The 20,611-nt window shown below is 33.0% G+C and overlaps 1 protein-coding gene across 2 annotated transcripts in view; it reads right to left on the bottom strand.

The window, feature by feature from the left end:
• TMTC3 (transmembrane O-mannosyltransferase targeting cadherins 3) overlaps nt 1-20,611 on the bottom strand; it is a 51,167-nt gene that overhangs the window by 20,405 nt on the left and 10,151 nt on the right. For both annotated transcript variants that reach the window (XM_032874185.1, XM_032874186.1), the window contains exons 2-7: nt 16,978-17,194; nt 12,701-12,919; nt 10,863-10,962; nt 7,855-7,970; nt 7,249-7,421; nt 1,385-1,637 (exon numbers count right to left, since the gene is read on the bottom strand). In XM_032874185.1, the coding sequence (XP_032730076.1) occupies nt 1,385-1,637; nt 7,249-7,421; nt 7,855-7,970; nt 10,863-10,962; nt 12,701-12,919; nt 16,978-17,166 (1,050 nt within the window). In that variant the 5' untranslated portion in view covers nt 17,167-17,194. The remainder of the gene's footprint in view (nt 1-1,384; nt 1,638-7,248; nt 7,422-7,854; nt 7,971-10,862; nt 10,963-12,700; nt 12,920-16,977; nt 17,195-20,611) is intronic.

Raw genomic sequence — 20,611 nt, 5'->3', positions numbered from 1 at the left:
AATATGACTGATCTCACTTTTCTGCCTCAGAGCATCTGTTAGTGATAACCATTCCATCTTTCTTGAAATACTCACCTTTCTGTCCATTTGGTCTATCTCCTATTTAGGTTCATTCTCCTCTACACAGTTATCTTTTACTGTATATAAACTCCTATACCTTCTATAGAAGTTTATTCAAGACCTAGTTGTAGGTTTCTTCTCTTACCACTCTATCTAGCTAGCCCCTTCAACTATTTTCTGAGGGAGAATTAAGACAAATACTCTAAGACATTCATTATGTGTATGAATTATCTTCTATTCTATGTATTTGGAATGGTAATAGCTGGCTACCATCTTTGAGAAAAGTCACAAAACCCCAGTTGAGAAACGCTGCTCTCTATATATCCTCTCCTTAGCCCTTCTTATTCACATCCTGGTTTCAATTACTATCTCTATGCCATCTATCTAATTTTTATGTGGAGCTTAGGACTCTCCTCCGAAACTCTAGGCATCAAGTGCTATTCAAAATCACTACTAGGATCAAACTCAAGAGATTGAAAACTAATAGTAAATATGACCTTTCCCCCAAACTCTGTATTTTTTCAGTCTTCTCTATATCTCAGAGATCAGCTTCAAATTTTTCCAAAATGCCAGTTCCCTGGTAATTGGGGCCTTGTATTTCTTTTTATCATATCCTTAGTGCCTAAAAGGCTGCCTGGTACATAGGCTACAAGAAAACCTTTTTACTGAACGAATAAATGAACCTAGTGGCTGTAGTCAGATATGATGTATTTCTTTAGTATTAAAAACACTTTCTGGCATATAGCAAATGCTCAAGAAAATGTTAAAGATTATTACTGTCTTCAGTAATTTAAAGAAAGACAACAAAACCACTAAAAGAAGTGACAGCAGCGTAAGAAAATTACAAAGAAATACACCTCAGGAAAAAAAAAAAAGACTGTAAATAATCAGAGTTCTCTGAACATAGTAAAAAATAACTTGGGGTGTAATGAAAACCTTGCTAATGAGAACTAAAGAACTAAATATTTCTAGCTGTCTATCTTGCATGACACTCTTCTCTGTGTCAAGAAAACAATGATCAAATATACAACCTACTTGGGTAAAGAAATAGAAGAAAATGATGCCAATGGCATGCTTCACGGTTTCAGAATTCCTATCAAATCAAGAAAATTCATAACCAGTTTTTACTTTACATACTGAATGTCAAGTTATGCCTGCATATGGAATTCTGATATATGATTTTAGGATAGCCCAAAAAAAACTAATAATCAAGCTGATGTTGAACAAGAAAGATGCTGTTTCTAAGAAGCAGCTCTGACAAATTAAAGGCAGTCTTCAAATCAACTGAATGTTTTACATCTGAAAAATTAAGGGAATTTCTTACCATTAAAACAGTCTTGGAGGAATCACCAGGGTATCTAAGACTGAATATTCCCAAAGCCCCCAAAAAGCAAAAGAAAGTAAATGTGGCAAGATTTCGAATGTCTAGAAATGACTCTATAAGTGGTATTGTTCCCATGGTCCAATCACAGCAGAGTTCGGAAGGATTTAACAGAAGCCAAGCATTCAAAGGAAGGAGATAGTTAAAAGTTAGCTGCCTTGTAGGAGTTGGGCTTACAGCAGCTGGGTTATCAAACCTGTATAACGAATGAAAAAAAAAAGTTATTTAGACTAAAACACTTTGTAAACACAAAATATATAATATTTAAATAAAACGCTGAACAATAAAAGCAGTATTTTACATGTAATTTCATTAAAAAGAAAAATATTTTTTACTGATTTGTCAGTCCTCACTAGAGTTCAAACTGTCTAATCTTTAAGAAACTTCTAGTTGAGACAAATTATGAAGAGCTGTTTAAAGGGGACCTAGATTATCTATTTATAGTTTATTATTAGAATAATTCAGACAAAATCACTACAATATTATGATATTCTACAGAAGTATAACCTTCTGATTAAAAGTAAAAAGAAAAGTTTTAAAGAATTGATTGTTGTATGTGATGTATGAGTGTTTCTGAGAACACTAACCAATGTTTTTTTCTACATGAGATGGCTTCTTTCAGCACTAAACGCTAATAAAAATTATGTTTCCTAGAAAGAATTACTATGTTTTTCTTTTGCTGTGGACAGAAAAAAGTGCATTACCTATGAGCTTTTTCCTTTTGCTCTGACTTCTAGGAAGGCAAAAACCAAATTTCCAGCACATAATAGTAACTGTACAGGCCTATGTAACATTTTATCTGTGTCCTACTTTTTCTCCTAATACATACTAATATAAACATATCTGAATTTACATTTGTCCAGGCCATGACATATTACATGTACATGTACATTTCATTAAATTAGTCTGTTTCCTGCAAACTAAGTCAAATCACAGTCAAATCACTTTTTAAAGTATATTTCAAACAGCTTCAGATTTTTATTTTTTTAGGCTATGTTCAAGATTTTATTGGCTAAGTTAATATATAAAAAGACAATTTCTCATTTTAAAATAAGTTAATGAAAAATCAACCCCTAACATTTGACTTGGTCTTCTTAAAAACTCAAACAGTTGAGAAAAAGCAAATATTATTTGAACAAATAATATCTAAAAAACCTTCATATTTGAACATCTACATGTATGAAAAATAATAAATCTTGAGTCAGGACTTGAATTCTCAAATAACCAAGAGAATGAATACAAAGCTTTTTTCCTATAATCCACCACTCAGAGTTCATTTTTATAACTCATGGTTTATTTAGAACAGCTTATTTAATAACTGTACTTTAGAGAAAGAACACATGTCAAAGCAAGTCAAGCAATATTATAGTCAATTCACAGGGTAACGTAATAGAAGAAAATGTATATACATACATTTTTAAAATGCCCCTATTTGGAAAATATATATTTAGATGTAACATATCCCATATAACCATCCACACATACTTACACAAAACAAATACATTTATACCTATAAACTATATTTTCACACTATAGAACTGGAGATGAAAAACAATCTATGGAAATTCTCTAAAAGGAATAACAAAAACAGTAACACTGAAACTGAGGGTAAAGAAGGAAATGCAAATTATAGTATATATTTACTATTCAATCTATTTCCCATATTTTACTACTTAAATGAGTTGTTCAGTTTAGCATGGCAAGACTCAGAAGTAAAAATTCATGAAATTAGGAAGTACTCTTTAAAGAAAAAATGCACCGAAATTACTGAAAATAATTATACATAAAATGACACAAAGATAATGTTTAAGGTAAGAGAATTATCTGAATAAAACTTTATTCTAACCAGGGCCAGCAATGCACTATTCTGGATGACACATGAACAACATTTTGGACTTTTGTTGTTAAAAAAAAAAAAAGTTCTTGCATTCAATGACACTTTAATGTAAATGAATAAGGAACTAGTATGAATTTCATTTTAAATTTTAGCTGAGTAAGGTGAAATGGAAAAATGCTAAATTTTAAAGCAGGAAAAAAAAAGATATAGATTGTTAAATTCAGCATAACTTTTGCTTCTAGCTTTAAACAAGCAAAGAACCAGACAAGATATATAAAACTTGTCTTAACACACTAAGCATCAGGCAAAAAAGGACAATGATACCTAAGAGAAGAAAAACAAATAAGGGAAACCCTACCTGGAAAGTTCAATACCTAGACAGAGTTTTTAGTCTGTGGAACAGTGAGGGGGAACCTAGTGGAGCCTAGTAGTATCCTTAGACTGCAAAACTGAACTGGGAGCCCTAGAGGCCCAGGGGACTAGGGTCAGTTGGCAGAACACCAGAGAGAACAAAGCTACTGAGAAAGCGAACTTATATCTGTAGAGCATCTCTCTCCAGTTTTTAGTACTGATGAGAACTGTTCAGCATATGTATATGAAGAAATACTCAAGGTCAGCGTAGTGGGTTGAACCATGTCTCTCATTCATATCTACCCAGCACCTCAGACTGTAACATTATTTGGAAACCTATTCCTTTGCCAATGTAATTAATTAAGTCAGGATGAGGTCATACTGGATTAGGGTGAGCTCTAAATCTCATGACAGGTATTCTCATACAAAGAGAGAATACAGAGAAACACACAAGGAAGGAAGGAATGCCAACGACTGCTAGCAACCACTAGAAACTAGGAAAGAAGCATGGAATAGATTCTTCCTGAGAGTTTTCAGAAGGAACCAACTGTGCCTGACACCTCGATTTTGGACTTCTGGCCTCCAGCACTGACAGAGAATAAATTTCTGCTGTTTTAAGCCACCCAATTTCTGGCAATTTGTTATAGTAGACCTGGGAAAAATAATGCAGTTAGGAAAGTACCTCTTAAAAGGATTAGATAAAAATTCTCAAATACCATACAGAGGCGGGAATAGTTTCTCAGCAGCCAGAATGAAAATCCTCATAAGTCACAGTCTATCAGATAGAGTAGTCAGTCAGAAGGGTCTTGTGTCAGTAGCAGAAGAAAATTAGACCTATTGTAAATGCTGCTGTGGTCTTATATATCAAAGATTAAATGTGGCTAGAAGATATCAGGGAAATTCAAATCAAAACCACATTGAGATATCAACTTACACCAGTTAGAATGGCAAAAATCAGCAAGGCAAGAAACAACAAATGTTGGAAAAGTTGTGGAGAAAGAGGAACCCTCTTACACTGTTGGTGGGAATGCAAGTTGGTGCAGCTACTTTGGAAAACAGTGTGGAGGTTCATCACAAAATAAAAAATAGAGCTACCCTATGATCCAGCCATTGCCCTACTGGGTATTTACTCCAAAGGTACAGATGTAATGAAAAGAAGGGCCATATGTACCCCAATGTTCATAGCAGCAATGTCCACAATAGCCAAACTGTGCAAAGAGCTGAGATGCCCTTCAGCAGATGAATGGATAAAGAAGATGTGGTCTTCTTTACGCAATGGAATATTACTCAGCCATCAGAAAGGATGAATACCCAACTTTTCCATCAACATGGATGGGAATGGAGGAGATTATGCTAAATGAAATAAGTCAAGCAAAGAAGGTCAATTATCATACGGTTTCACTTACTTGTGGAACATAAGGAATAACATGGAGGACACTAGGAGAAGGGAAGGAAAAAATGAAAGGGAGGGGGAAATCGGAGGGGGAGATGAACCATGAGAGACTGTGGACTCCAAGAAACAAACTGAGGGTTTTAGGGGGAGAGGGGTAGGGGATGGGTGAGCGTGGTGATGGGTATTAAGGAGGGCACGGATTGCATGGAGCACTGGGTGTTATACACAAAAAATGAATCATGGAACACAGTACATCAAAAACTAATGATGTACTGTATGGTGACTAACATACACACACACACAAATTTCTCAAATAAATGCATCCCAGAACAAAGCTCTAAAATATTTATAGTAATATATTAAAGTAAAATGAATATATATGACATCTATTAAAAAACTGCATGGCATGTGAAGAAACAGAAACATATAATCCATGAGGAGGAAAATTATTCAATCTAAAGTGACTAAGAAATGACACATACAATAAAATAAGCAGACAAAGAAATTAAAGCCCTAGAACATGGAGAGATCATGAAACATAAAAAGGCTTAAAGAGAATTTCCAAAGATGGAAACAATATCTGAAGTGAAAAACTAGAAAAAAATTAAAGGCAGATTAGACATTGCAGAAAAAAGATTACTGAACTTGAATACATTGCAGAAGAAACTATCCAAAATGAAAAAAAAGAAGAAAATAGCTCTTGGAGGGGAATAAAAAGAGCATTAGTCTCACAATTTCAAAAGGCTTATACACGTAAGTGGGGTCCTAGAAAAGGAGAAAATAATGAGAATATATTTCAAGAAGTAATAGATACAAAATTTCCAAAATTTACATTAAGTAAAACCTACAGATCCTAAGCTCAATTAACCTAGGCACAAGACACATGATGATAAAAAAAAGAGTGACTGGACGTTCGCATTATATAACCACCTTCACCCAAATTTTGTTATAAGATAAATATGTCCTAGGGTAGTGATATGCAGCAGTGACTATAGTTAATGATAGTGTATTGTGTATTTGAAAATTCCAAAGAAAATAGATCTTAAAAAGTTCTCATCACAAGAAAATTTTTTTTTTAAATTATGTGTGGTAATGGATGGATATTAACTTATCATGATAATCATTTCTCAATATACATGTATCAAATCACTACACTGTATACCTAAAACTAATAGTGTTATATATCAATTGTGCCTCAATTTTTAAAAAATAGAGAAAAAATGACAAAGAGAAAATAATACAAGCAGGCACAGAGTAAAAGACACACTACATGCAGAAGCATAAAAATAAAAATGACAGAAGATTCCCAGTGAAAATAATGCAAGCTAGAATATAGTAGAGTATCATTACTAGAGTGCTGAATGCATAACAATCAATGCAGAATCCTATACTCAGAATTCAAATTATTTTTAAAAAACAAATGTAAAATAAAGATATTTTTATATGTAAAAGCTAAAACAATTCAGCACCAGCAGACCTACAAGTCAAGAAATGTTAAAGAAAGTCCTTTAGTCACAAAGAAACATGGTACAAGATGAAAATTACGTTGAATGTAAACAGTTGAAACAGTTCACTTAAAAAAATATTTAAAAATATTACAAGAAAGGAAGATCCAGCTTTATGCAGCTTATAAGAAGTCAACTTTAAATATAATATAAATATATTATAAATATACTGATAGATAAAAAGGTAAAGGATGAAAAAAGATAAACAATGTAACACTAAGAAAAAGAAGATAAAGCGAATTTCTGAGTAAAGACCAGAGATAAAGTATCATCAGAGATAAAGAAACTCATTTAAACACAAGCCTAAATGTTATGCACTTAGTAACAGAGCTTTAACTCACATGAAACAAAAACTGATAAAACTACAAGTAGAAATAGACATTATAGTCACAGATTTTAACATCCTCTTCTCAATAATTATTAGAACAAGTGGACAAAAATCACTAAGAATATAAAAGACTTGCCACTTAACTGATCAAGTTAAAATCGCTGTACCATTAAGTAAAAATCATTATTTTCATTCTGGTGGTTTCACAAGTATACACATAGGTCAAAAGCTACTAATTTGTACATTATAAATATATACAGGTTTTAAAAAAAATATTATACCTCAATGAAGCGGTTAAAAAACCTCAATATAAATCAAAGACTTTCTGAAACACTCTTAATCTTAAGAGTTAAAGAAAGAAAGAATAAAAAAAAGAAAAACTGAATTTCATACCTGGTGAATACCGGAAGTTGGGACTGAATAACCTGGACTCTAATTACAACAAGTAATAGTGTACTGAACATCAAAACAATGAGTTTTATTAGTGTCTGCAACATTGAAAATGGAATAGTACTCTTTCCACGGAAAAACTGTCCAGCAGTAGTCCATAATAATGGCAAAGTATACTGTAAAAGGAAAAAAGAGTTTTAAATAACAATATACTATAATGTTTCCAATGCAGGATTTTCAAAATGCAATTTAGTTATAAATTGACTATAATTATAAAATCAATATGGAGCAATTTGTGAAACTGATTATGAATAAAACTGAGCCAAATAATCTTATCTAATACTGAATTATATTGTATAATATTACTGTACACATTTCCAAATTGCCTCATGATTCCATTATTGAAATTCAAAGAGTTGTCCTTAAAAAATTGAACGAGTCATAAAATGTTCAGTAATTTTCAATGGATCTGAAGATAAAACATGCTGGTTTCTTGCAAATTTTTTTGGTATACAGATTAAATTACATAATGACATATTTAGAAAACAAGTTTATTACAAGAGAATTCAAGTATGATAAAGGATAGCAAAAAAACATATTTCTCCTTACCCCTTGTGCAATAAATACTTCATACACACAGCAAATTCCGACAACTGTTATTCCTTGTTCTTTACACAATGTTGCAACAGCAACTAAAACCACCGTCAAAGCAATTGGAGTCCATACTGCAATTTAAAAACACAAAAATATAGAACTACACAAAACAATTTTATAACATCATAAACAGATATTTTAAGTTAGACAACTATTATAATAAACTTTATTTGTGATTCTATATTCAAATTTATGTTATTTCCCACTAACCTGTACTTTATACTTTAAAATGTATTCAAATGTTTTAAGTGATTTTTCCTTTACATACTGAAAACAAAACATCAAGACGTATAACTTGCACTAAAATTTTTTGTGGAGAAGAGAAACTCATAGGCTGGAGTGTTGTGACTAATGAAGTGATTAATGAACTATCAGTTTGTAATGAAGACAAATACTTTATTACACAGACATCTGTATGTTTAATTAAAAACCTGAAACTGAAAACTACTGGGCAAAGTAGACTAACATCTATTAAAAAAAAAAAAAAGTATAAAAACTGAAACAGGTTCATGGTAAGAATTTACTATTCTTTTAAAAAATTTGCAATAGAATATTTATAAGTTCTATTTAAACAGAAAACCTACTTCATCAACTTTAAGTAAACATCTACTAGTAGAATAGTAATTTGATTAAAGAAGAATTGTGAGAGTAATTCTGGGTCTACTACTAGCTTGCTTTGTGACTTTGGGCAACTTTTCTGAGTTTCAGTTTACCTACTGGAAAATATAATCTCTAATTCTTTTCCAGTTTAAAAGATATATTATAGTATGATTGTGTGACCTTAGGTTTATTTATTAAGAACATTAATCAAAGTAAAAACTCAATTAATCCCAGGTATAAATAAAAAACAATCTATGAATCTAATATATTTTCTTTTCTCATTCAGTTTAATACAGAAATTCATTTATTTTTGAAATTGCTTTTAACTTTAAAATACTTTATAGATTAAATTACTAAAAGCTAAACAACTCAAAAAACTTTGAAACACTATTGGAGATACTCTGTATAATAGTATTCCTTTCCTCAAAAAAACAAAACAAAACAAACAAAAAAAACCCTTATATTCTAGTTAGATCGAAACCATCAAAACTACAAAAGTAGGAGATTATACCAATAGGATAACTGATATAATCATACCCATTTTTAAGATGAGGAAATAATTTTGGAGGTCTAAAAAAAAGTCATGCACAATAAAGAAATCATGACTTTAACCTGGTTCTTCTGACATTAAATTCAGAGCTTCTTACTAGTTTGTAATTCCATTCCAAGACAGAGAAAGCAAACAGCTGCCTTATGCAATGTGGGATTCAATCTTAGCAACTAATAGCTCTAATAAAGGCAAGAGCTTTACTGAAACCAGTCACTTTAGTTCTTCAACTTTTGGTGGCTATATTACCGTGTGAACATAAACTTCGATTTTATAAACAGCTCTCTGTGGTTAAAGCTACCATGTGTGATTTTGTCCAAAACAAGTCTCCCAGCTAAATACATTAACAATACTTAAAAATAGATACATGTGTAAGTATAGATTCAATTTAAATAATTAAAATCCATTCCAACTTCAAAAAATAAGCTTCTAAACTGATTTTACATGCGTAAAGATATAAACCTCCAGCAATCACATATTCAGACCATTATTCCGAGTAACTGCTAAATTTTGTGGGGAGGGATAACAGTCAAAAAAGTAAAGATGTATTTGTCAAATGACGTGTGTTATGAAGAAAAATAGAAGGTGAAAGGAAACAGAAGGGAATGGGGAAGATGAATGGTGTACAGATGACATTTGGGCAGAAACCCAAGCTAACAGAAAGGAACAAAGGCCCTCAAGTAGATCATGCTTTAAAAAAAAAGAAGGGGGTTATGGATGGGTCATTAATAGCCTAGAATTTAAAGTAATCAAATAATTACAAATTGGAAAAAACCTGCAAAGGACAATATACATTAGAAAACAGTGAATACAAAGATGATAACAAAACTGTTTATTGTCTCAAGTGTAAAATTACATAATGTGGAATATGAAGTATTATGGAAGCTAAGAGGATAGAGAGAGGTTCAAAAGCAGGGTCAGCATCTTTTTTATCAGAATTGTTTAATTGCTCACTTGGTCATTTGCTAAATACATATATAATGAACACTTACTGTATATAAGGAACCATTCTAGGAAATGGAGACAGAAACGTACCCATATTGCAAATCTAAGAAGACACTATAAGTGTTTGGCTAAATCACTTATTTCTTGAGCCTTAGTTTACATTAATACAAAATTAGGCTCCTTATCATCAGTACTTTGGGTCTATAGTGAGAAAATTGTCCAGAAATGTAGGAAAAAAACTCAGAGTTAAATTTTAAGATGAACCAAATATAGGTTACCATCATGTAAACTCTTTCATACCCACTGTTCCCACACTTCTAAAAAATCATTTTTATTGCCTGGAGCTTGTTTTATGCTAATAGCTGGCAATTTGCAGGATTAATAACCTAATTTGTACAAAGCATTTTTCAGGGTGGGCCACACGGTAGGGACTCAATAAGTAGCTGAACTATGATCAACACATAATGAAAGTTATATTCCAATAAGCTTTCAACTTTACCTAAACAATACAATTCACAGCCTTCACAGGTGTTATTATAGAAAGACAACTTAAGTATTAGTAGTTGTATCATTTATAGATAACAGCACATGGAACTAAGAATGACTCTAAAACTCCTATATTCTAGGGTAACATTTTTAAGTTAAAACATACAGAATCTGTTAGTCATAATGAAGTATAAACTACATGCAAAAAAATTTTTAATATTGATAATGTTGCATATCATGTTCATATGTCCATACATGCTGAAGTAGTAAAATATATAAAGATAAACCCAAGTGTGGCATATATTTTATAAGAAACAGAGTAAATAAACATTACTTGATCAAGTTTTATAGATATAGAGAAAAAAATTAAATTTTAGACACTCACCTATGGAATTATCTGGTCCTTTTGATCTGGTATATGACAAAAATGCAGCTAAAAAAAAGATAGAGGACAAAAGTTCTGCTCTTCCTACAACACCTGTTACCTAAAATGGAAAAGGGAGGGTAGTTCATATTAATGAAGACTCTCTTGAAAATTTAACTGCCATATATAATAACAGCACTTCAAAAATCAAATTACCGTAATTTTTAAAGCACACATTCCAGTTTCTTAGACATTCTCTGAGTGCCCTCATGTGGTGAATTTGTATAACTTCCATAAAAATAAATTTACCAGTGACTCTACAATAGTTTTTTGATTACTATTTTGAAATAATTATAGACTCACAGGAAGTTACAAAAATAGATACGGAGAAGTCCTGCGTACTATTTACCCATCTTCGCTCAACAGAAACATCTTAAATATTAGTATAGCATCTAGAATAGTTCTTAATTAAAAAAAAAAAAAAACCTAAGACCTTACATATTTTCTTAAAATACAAGTATTCTTAAAATATAAAAATACTCATAAATTCAGTAAGTTCTATCTCATAATAAATGTGTAAACTCAAGACAATAAACTTTAAATAAGTTCTTTTTTGGGGTTCCTGGGTGGCTCAGCCAGTTGAGTCTGACTCCAGTTCAGGTCACGATCTCAGGGTCTTGGGGATCAAGACCCACACAGGGCTCCCTGCTCCCAGCAGGGAGTCTACTTGTCCCTCTCCCTCTGCCTTCTGGCTGCTTGTGTTCTGTCTGTTTCTCAAATAAATAAAAGTCATTTTTTTAATTCTAAAATTTTAAATATAAAACCCTCAAACCCTTTCCTTTATTCTGAACTCACTGTAGAATTTAAAACCACCTATCATTTTTTTAAGTGCACGGAAAAATGTTTGTTCAACTAGACATAAAAAGTTTCAAGACAGTGAGAGAGATACACAAATCCCTTCCAATACACACAGACCCATTCAAGTACAACAGAGGTTAAACATACTTTTGCTTACAACTGAAAGCCTATAACAAAGCAATAAAGAGTCCTTTTTGCTCTGATGAGAGGCAATTTTGGGGTTTCAAGGTTATCAAGAAAAAGTTGTAATACGTCTTGGTAGGTAGGGGCTGACAGACATACTGGCACAGCAAAGACAGTTCACAATTTTAAAACATGGGGCATCAGACAACATGAAAGTACTGATTATTTTCATCAGTTATAATATTTACATGTATTTTGCTATATATTTACATATATTTTCATTCTTTTAACTAAATTTGTTTTATTATTTTCTGTCCTTTGAAACACACTGCAAAGTTGACAAATATTTTAAATCTATATTCATAAAAAACCAATTAGCAAAGGACTACATTCATTTATACTTCACGTTATTCATCTTGAGCAATTATATCTTATGTCCTTAAATAACAAATGTTTATGTTCCAAAATTTGTTTTAAATTTAAAAATTTTAGGGGCATCTGGGTGGCTCAGTCAGTTAAGTGCCTGCCTTCAGCTCAGCTTGTGATTCCAGGGTCCTGGGATCGAGCCCCACATTGGGCTCCCTGCTCAGTGGGAACCTGCTTCTCCCTCTCCCTTTGCCTGTGGGCTCTCCTGCTTGTGTGCTCTCTTTCTAATAAATAAATAAAATCTTAAAAATAAATTAATTTAAAAATTTTATGTAGTAGGAAGTTAGACTCTACACTAGGAAGTTAAGACTTATACCAATTTTAAAAATCTTCAAATATTTTAATTAAGGCCATGGTTAAATTTTTTTCTTAAAAACATACCATTATAGTCACTATGTAAGCTTTGTTAAAAAAAAAAGAAGAAAAGAACACTGATTTACAGTTTTACTTACTGCTTCTGTGTGTATTGGGTGCACTGCAAAAAGTAAAGAAGCAATCATACTACTCCTGTTGTCCAGAAAAAGTTTGCAGACTTTAAGAAATATCACACTAACCACAGCATGAAAAATCATATTTAGGAGATGATATGACATTGGTTTCAGTTCACTAAACAGATAATTTAAGCGAAATGTCAACACTGTTAAGGGACGGTAAGACTTGTGGCTTCTTTCCTAAAAGGAAAAAAAAACCATCATCATTAAAGTACCATGGTCCTTCAGGGCACATAAACTAATCCTTGCATTTACTATTAAAACAATCTACGTTTGGCTGAGATATAGCAATAAAGTAAATAAATAAAGAAATGTCCCAAGGATAACACAAACCTAAAAGATAGTTTTATAATGTGTTTTCCTATTTCCTTAGTCCCAAAACAAAGGCAATTTCCTCCTTTTGCAAATATCCCATCCCATTAACAGTAGAGGAAGAACATATGACTATTAATTCCTCTTCAATACAAAAAATTTAAACAAAAATAAAGCAAGACAATAGTGGCATTGATCAAATTAGAACACAGGATTCTCTCCAAAGCCTCCTTTCCAATCTATTACTAATACAAGCATTTATGTAACTGCTGCCCAGATTCTCAAAAGGAAATAAAACAAAATGTTTACCAGGTCAGTTTTAATAGTGAAGACTCCGAAAAGTACTATCTAATTGTTTTATGAAAAATACCTTCTTCATATGTAAACCCGAATATATTAAGCCAAAAAAATCCCCAAGTACTACACACAGAATAACACAAGAACAAAAATTTCCTTAGAATAACAGAATAGATACCTTTGTTATGGTAGTATTCCTGGCAATAAATCAAATTTTAGGTGAAGCTGCTGAATTTCTTTACCAGTTAGAAGTTTCATTTAACCAGAAATATTTTTACCGTAAGACAAAAATCAAACCAGATTTAAGAATAAAATACACAGGACAAAAACACGTAAAATATTCTAGTTATTTTTTTTAAGTTTTATGTAAGGGCATTCACACTCACCTTCTTTGCTCTCCTACTCCTTACCATATTCTGCTATAACTCTGATATTACAGGTGTTGACTTAAGCCTGTTCATCCTTACTAAGGAACATTAGGAACCATGAGGAACAAACATTTCTCAATTTGAAGACAGGAACATTTTAATATCTCTGTATGGACTACGAACACCATGAGTGATGTTAACTAGAATGCTCTTGGCTGTTTAATTTTTGTACATCATTTGATTGAGCTCAGCTATACAAAATTATTTTTAAGGCATTATACTGAGCTGCCATGATGTGCATATAAAAGGAAAAAAAGGCCTAGAAACCTTTTGAGTGCCTGAAAGGTTACCGAAGTTCCAGTGGGACATATTTGCCAGTCAAAAGGATGAAGTCCGAAAGTGCAGGGAACAGGTTATTTTTAATTGCAATATGCAAAAATGTTTTGTTAGGTCAATTAGATGTACAGTCACAGCTAACGGCCAATTAAAAATTAAATTATTAATATAATTAATTATTCACACAACACATTAGTAATCTAAGCCTCCTTTGTGATAAAAAGTCATCAGTGTAGTACACAACAGTAGACTACTCTGTGAAAATATAGTAAAATAGCTAGTTCTGTTACAAACAAAACAACATAGATCATTATTAAATTCAGGTATATTAAAGAAAAAACTTAATTACTCATAGTATTAGTTGGCAATAGAAACATAAGCGTGAATATAATGAATAGGCTAATAGTCTCCTATTAATGTGAATCTCCATCTAGTGATGGTAAAACAAAGTGAAATGGGAATTTGCAAAATTTACCTTAACAAAGATATTTCATAAGCCAAATGCCAGAAGAGATGGCTCATTACAGCTCAGTGGTTCTCAACTCAAATCCATTATTTGGATAAACAGAAAAAACCTAATCCTCTACTCCTCCCACCCCTCAAATCCCACAAGAAAAATAAAAAAGCAAACACACACAAAAATAACAAGACAAATATACTGATGTCCACATCCCATTCTGAGATAGCTATAACAAATTTGAACAGAGCCTTCGTAATACTTTTTAAGTGCCCCAAGCAGATTCTAATTTGTCGCTAGACTTATAATCCAATGAACCATTCAAAAACAGAGTATTAGTTATCCAAAGAATTGGTTTACTAAAGAGATAATCTAAACACCAAGAGGCCCAGAGGACTCCAAAGATCCCTACTATGCCAGTATTTGTGCAGCTCACGAGTATGTCCAAAGCCCAAAAGGTGTCTTTAAGATCTACAAAAATCCTTATGAAGGTTTGGGCACTCACAGATAGGCTTCCAGGCTATCATTACTTGATGATACCAACCATTAGATCTCTGAATGTGCTAATTCCAGGCTGGTCAAGAAAACCTGTAATACCTAAATACTACTCAGAATAATTCTTCCTTGGGGCATGCCTGGATGGCTCAGTTGTTCTGTTTCTGCCTTTGGGTCTGGTCACGATCCCAGGGAGCCCTGCACTGGGCTCCTTGTTCAGCGGGAAGTCTGCATCTCCTTCTCCCACTCTCCCTGCTTGTGTTCCCTCTCTCTGTCAAATAAATAAATACAATCTTAAAAAAAAAAAAAAAAAAAAGAAAGAGTAATGGCGCATTTCCCTACAGAAAGAGAATATACCCCTCAGAAAAAAGGAGTAAGCAGCCATCTCCACCATATACTGTTATTCAAATTTGTTCATTCATTATGAGTATTTTATTGAGTATTTATGATGAGTATTTTTCTTAATCTGTGTTTATTATAAGTATTTTTCTTAATCTGTCCACTTATAGGTCCTCTGAACAAAATCAAATTTTCAATCTGTAAAGCTGAGGATGTCACAAAACACAGCCACTGACACCATGGTATGATAACTTTCATGAGACCCTTAATCTGGCCAGCTAATCTTTCAGTTAAAATCTCAATGTCATGATTAAAATCACGACAGATACTAGCTTAAGTTGGGGAAATGGACACATTTTTCTAAGGCCCACTAGGGAAAAAAATGCAAGGGTAGAAGGAAAGAAAATGCCTAGAACATAATGTATCTTATAATACAGAATCATATCTTTTTCTCATTATCAAATATTCATTTCTTTTAAAGGCTAGAATTGGGTGAGAAGAGGAAGGTTACAAGAAAATAAAGTCTGCTTATTTAACAAGAAAAAATACTTAGGTGCTTGTGACTAGAGGAATGACAGACTTTGTTCCCATTCTTGAGAAGCTTCCATATTTAAAGAATGTGGAAAGGGACCATGAATGACAACTGACAAACTATGAAAGACTGTTGTATGTTACAGTTCAACTATGCGCCAGGTACTATAGATTAATTCATTTATTTATCCTTGAGGTATTATTCTTTTATAGATCATATTTTTCATACATCTTGCCATCTAAAAGCTATAGTCTCACCAATTTCATACAACTATTATGTAATATAACAGTAGGATCCAATCTATGGGATCCCAAAATGACAAAAGTTTAATTCCCAAAAGTTTAATAATGACCTTCAAGATAAATATACTGACAAAATAAATATATCTTCATTAAAAAATGAACTTTTGGATTCTCAATATAAAATTAAAATAACTAGTAGTTAACAAATATGACACAAATTTAAAATTTTCTGCAGAAAAAAACTCAATACCTTTACCTTTAAAGTCTAATCTATTTATACTGAAGTCACATATTTTTAGACGGTTAAATGTATAATAAGTGGTTATCTCTTTTGCCTGATTCATGAAAAAAAATTATCAAGAAATAGATTTGTTTACACTTATTGCTATCCTAACACATTTGGTTTTCACACACGTATGTTGTTTTTAGAAAGATTAAACCAAGGTACACAACCAAGGAAAGAATCATGTACTGCTTTAAAGAATACAATCACACTGGGGTGCCTGGGTGGCTCAGTGGGTTAAAGCTTCTGCCTTTGGTTCAGGTCATGATCCCAGGGTCCTGGGATTGAGCACCACATCAGGCTCTCTGCTCAGCGGGGAGCCTGCTTCCCCTTCTCTCTCTGCCTGCCACTCTGCCTACTTGTGAACTCTCTGTCAAATAAATAAAAAATAAAATCTTTAAAAAAAAGAAGAAGAAGAAAAAGATAATCACATCTTCTACTTCCTATCTAACATATACATTTTAGGGAAACAAATTCATAAGTGCTATGATGACAATGTTGATAAAAGAAATCAGGAGTAATAAACTTAGAATATTTTAAAATCTAAGATGCATATAACCGATAAATAACTACTTACCTCAGACATAGGAGTTCCCCAGAAGTCATTCTGAAATAAAGTTTTTAAAGGTGTAGATGGATGCAGGTCTTTATTATCCAGTATTGCTGAAACATCATCAAAAACAAAACCACAAAAGAGGCTGTTCCAATAGCAGGCAGTAACCACACCTACTATTAAGGTTATTTCTTTGAGGTTAATATCAGCCATCTTTTCCACAAGCACTTTTGGACAAAATCTGGGGGAAAAAATCATGAAGATAAGATGAAATAAGCATCTTTGTTTCTTCATCTAAATAAAATTTTCATCAAAAGATAAGTAAAATAGTGAATGTTAATTCTCCCAGAGAATTCTTCAAAGCTCAGCTCAAATTTCATCCACCTCTGAAAAGCATGAGCTAACCACCTCTCCAAATTCCTAACTTAAAACAAAATTGCTCCTTCATGTATTTCATATTTCTATTAGAATCTTCATCACACCATTTAATCTCTGGACTTACCTCTCCAGCTAACAACAGTGACTCCTTATCAATTGTCACAGGTCAGGTTATTCAGGGAAACACATATATATACATATACACACACACACACACACACACACACTTTAAAAACCTAGTATGGGGGGGATGCCTGGGTGGCTCAGTGGGTTAAAGCTTCTGCCTTCGGCTCAGGTCATGATCCCAGGGTCCTGGGATTGAGCCCCGCATTGGGCTCTCTGCTCAGTGGGGAGCCTGCTTCCTCCCCTCTCTCTGCCTGCTTCTCTGCCTACTTGTGATCTCTGTCTGTCAAATAAATAAATAAATAAAATCTTTAAAAAACAAAACAAAACAAAAAACCGAGTATGGTATACTCCAGAAGCAGTAAATAAATTTTTGTTAGAAAGAAAAAAAATAGAAGATACTGAACATGAATTTTCTGAAATGTAGATGAAGCATATATTTTAGTATCTTATATACCTGAAGATCAACTATTAATTAGGCATCCAAACTGTTAGCCTGCAGCCTTGTTTAATTTGGTTAGAGCCTTTTAAAAATATCTTAAATGTGTTTAAAGGCATTTTAAGCCTAAGCTAACTGTATACTAGCCATTTAACTATAGTCTCCCTATTTTTTCACACTGATTTATTTGATTGATTTATGTTATCTGCTTAGCAATGAGCTTAAAACCCAGATCTAAATCAGTGTATTTCTCATTACAACAAATGATTTTAATCTAGAGAACAGGCTTCATACATGACAATTCATAATTAAGTCACTGCTTTAGAAAGAATTTAAGAGAACGGTTTAGAGTAAAAGAAGATGTGTTAACTGGACAATACTGAAGAATGAGCCATATAATAAAAATAAGGTTGGAGGGTACTCTTGAAAAACAAGCCAATGATACACTTTTCCAGCTTGAGTAGTGTCATTAGTATCATTTTAGCATTATCTGTGGAAGGCGGAATTATGGCCCACCAAAACCATTCATAACCAAATCCCCTGAATCTGTGATAATGTTACTTTATATGGCAAAAGAGACATTACAACATGTGATTTAATTGAGGGTTTTGAGGGATGCCTGGGTGGCTCAGTTGGTTAAGCGGCTGCCTTCAGCTCAGGTCATGATCCCAGCATCCTCGGATCGAGTCCCACATCATGCTCCTTGCTTGGCAGGGAGCCTGCTTCTCCCTCTGCCTCTGCCTGCCACTCTGTCTGCTTGTGTTCACTCTCGCTCCTCTCTCTCTCTGACAAATAAATAAATAAAATCTTTATTAAAAAAAAACCTATTAAAATAAATTGAGGGTGTTGAGATGAGGGGATTATATCTTCATTATCTGGGTGGGCCAATTCAATGACAAGAGACCTTAGAAGTTAAAGAGGGAGGCAGGAGAGTCAGGAAAGGAGATGGGAGTGATGTGATGGCAGGCTGGGACCACAAGGCAGGGAATTTTGGCTTCCAAAAGCTGGAAAAACCAAAGAAACATATTCTTCATTTGAGCCTCTAAAGTGACCACAGCCTACTGACTCTCAATTTTAGTCTAGGGAAACCAATTTTGTACCTACATAATTATAAAATAACAAATTTGTGTTAAGTCACTTTATTTGTGGTAATCTATTACAGCAGCAAGAAGAAACTAATTAAAGAGCCAGAAGATCTAAGACCTGATATATATCTACAGGAGTTCTTGCTAGATGAGAGAAGAAGACAGTAGGGAGGGCAGAGAGACTTAAAATCAGGTGAAAGTTTTATATAAGGATACAGACACACAAAAGCCTATAAGAAAGTATTAAAGTACGTTTAGAATCAGATAGGAAAACCTTAGAATATAATACTTAAAGAAATGCAAAATCCAGTCTTAGAAATTACAAAAGGAAGTAAGCTGTACCTTTTGAAGAAATAGTTTTCAAGTAAAAGAAAAATGATCTAAGAGTTTATAAGAATCCAGAACTGATTTATCATCTCTAAAGAGTATGAACTTACACCTTACCCCAGAAAAAATTAGTGGCAGTTGTTTAAAGATTGGAGATACTGAACGGGCATTTGCCTCACTTCTTCTCAATCACATACTAAAATGACACTCAAGGTACTAAAAAGCAAAAAGCAAAAAAATAATAAAATAAATAAAAATTTAAAAATTCACAAGGATAAAGACCATTGGATTTTGGAAGCTCCAAAAACAAAAGTTTAGTGGCGATTCAACAGAGCTCAGGAAAATGCATCTTAATCTTAAGAGGTAAAGCTAAAAAGTTTTTTTGCATCCCTGCCAGCATCAATCTCAAAACTGGTGACAAGAATCTCAAGAAAAAGGAACAGATGTATTTGTTAAAATTTAGATTCCTTTGTCATTGGGTACAGGCAAGTAAACTTTTCTCCTATAGCACGGCAGAAGACTAGAGACTTCCTCTCCGAAATAGATGAAACACAGGGTGACTGATAAAGGGGATACAAGTGAAAACAAAGGTAGCAAACTGAAAATGAAGGTTAACTAAAAGTCTGTATTTTGAGACTTTCCAGTTATCTTCTACCAACTAGGCTCAGAATCTTATAAAATTTTACAACCCTGGAAACAAACAAAAAAGAGGCGTCTAAAAACTTCCAGAAAAGAAGAAAGCAGGTTTCATAGCAAAGATTAGGAATTCAAACAAATCTCTCTCTTTTTTTTCCCCACTAACACTGGAAGCTGGGGGATAGGGTGGGGAGGGGGAGCTATCCAGAAAAAAAGGAGTAATGCTTCAAATTTCGGAGGGATAATAATTTCTAACCTAAAATTTGATATTAATAAACACAAATTTCCAGAACAAAAAAGAAATCTTAAGATATTCAAGTTCTCAAAAACCTTATCTCTGGTGTCTCCTCTTCTCAGGAAACTAACAGAAGACATATTCCAATAAATGAGGGAGTATACCAAGAAACAGAAAGGGAGGGAAATCAGGAAACAGGGGATCCAATGCAAGACAGCAACAAAAGAAATACCCAGAATGAGAACCATGCAAGCAGGTCCACTAGCCAGCACTAGAACAGGTCAGAAGGTTCTTGAGCAATACTCTCAGGAAGATATAAACAGAGCACCTAATGTGTAAAAACCATTTCATTCTCCCATTGTGTGTGTGTGTGTATGTGATTGTAATTTAGAAAAACAAAACAATTCAGGACATCCACCACTAGGTGGGTGAAAA

This window comes from Lontra canadensis, unplaced genomic scaffold, assembly GCF_010015895.1.
Source record: "Lontra canadensis isolate GAN:19392208 unplaced genomic scaffold, GSC_riverotter_1.0 scaffold52, whole genome shotgun sequence".
NCBI classification, from domain to species: domain Eukaryota; kingdom Metazoa; phylum Chordata; class Mammalia; order Carnivora; family Mustelidae; genus Lontra; species Lontra canadensis.
This window is presented reverse-complemented; position numbering and strand designations above follow the sequence as displayed.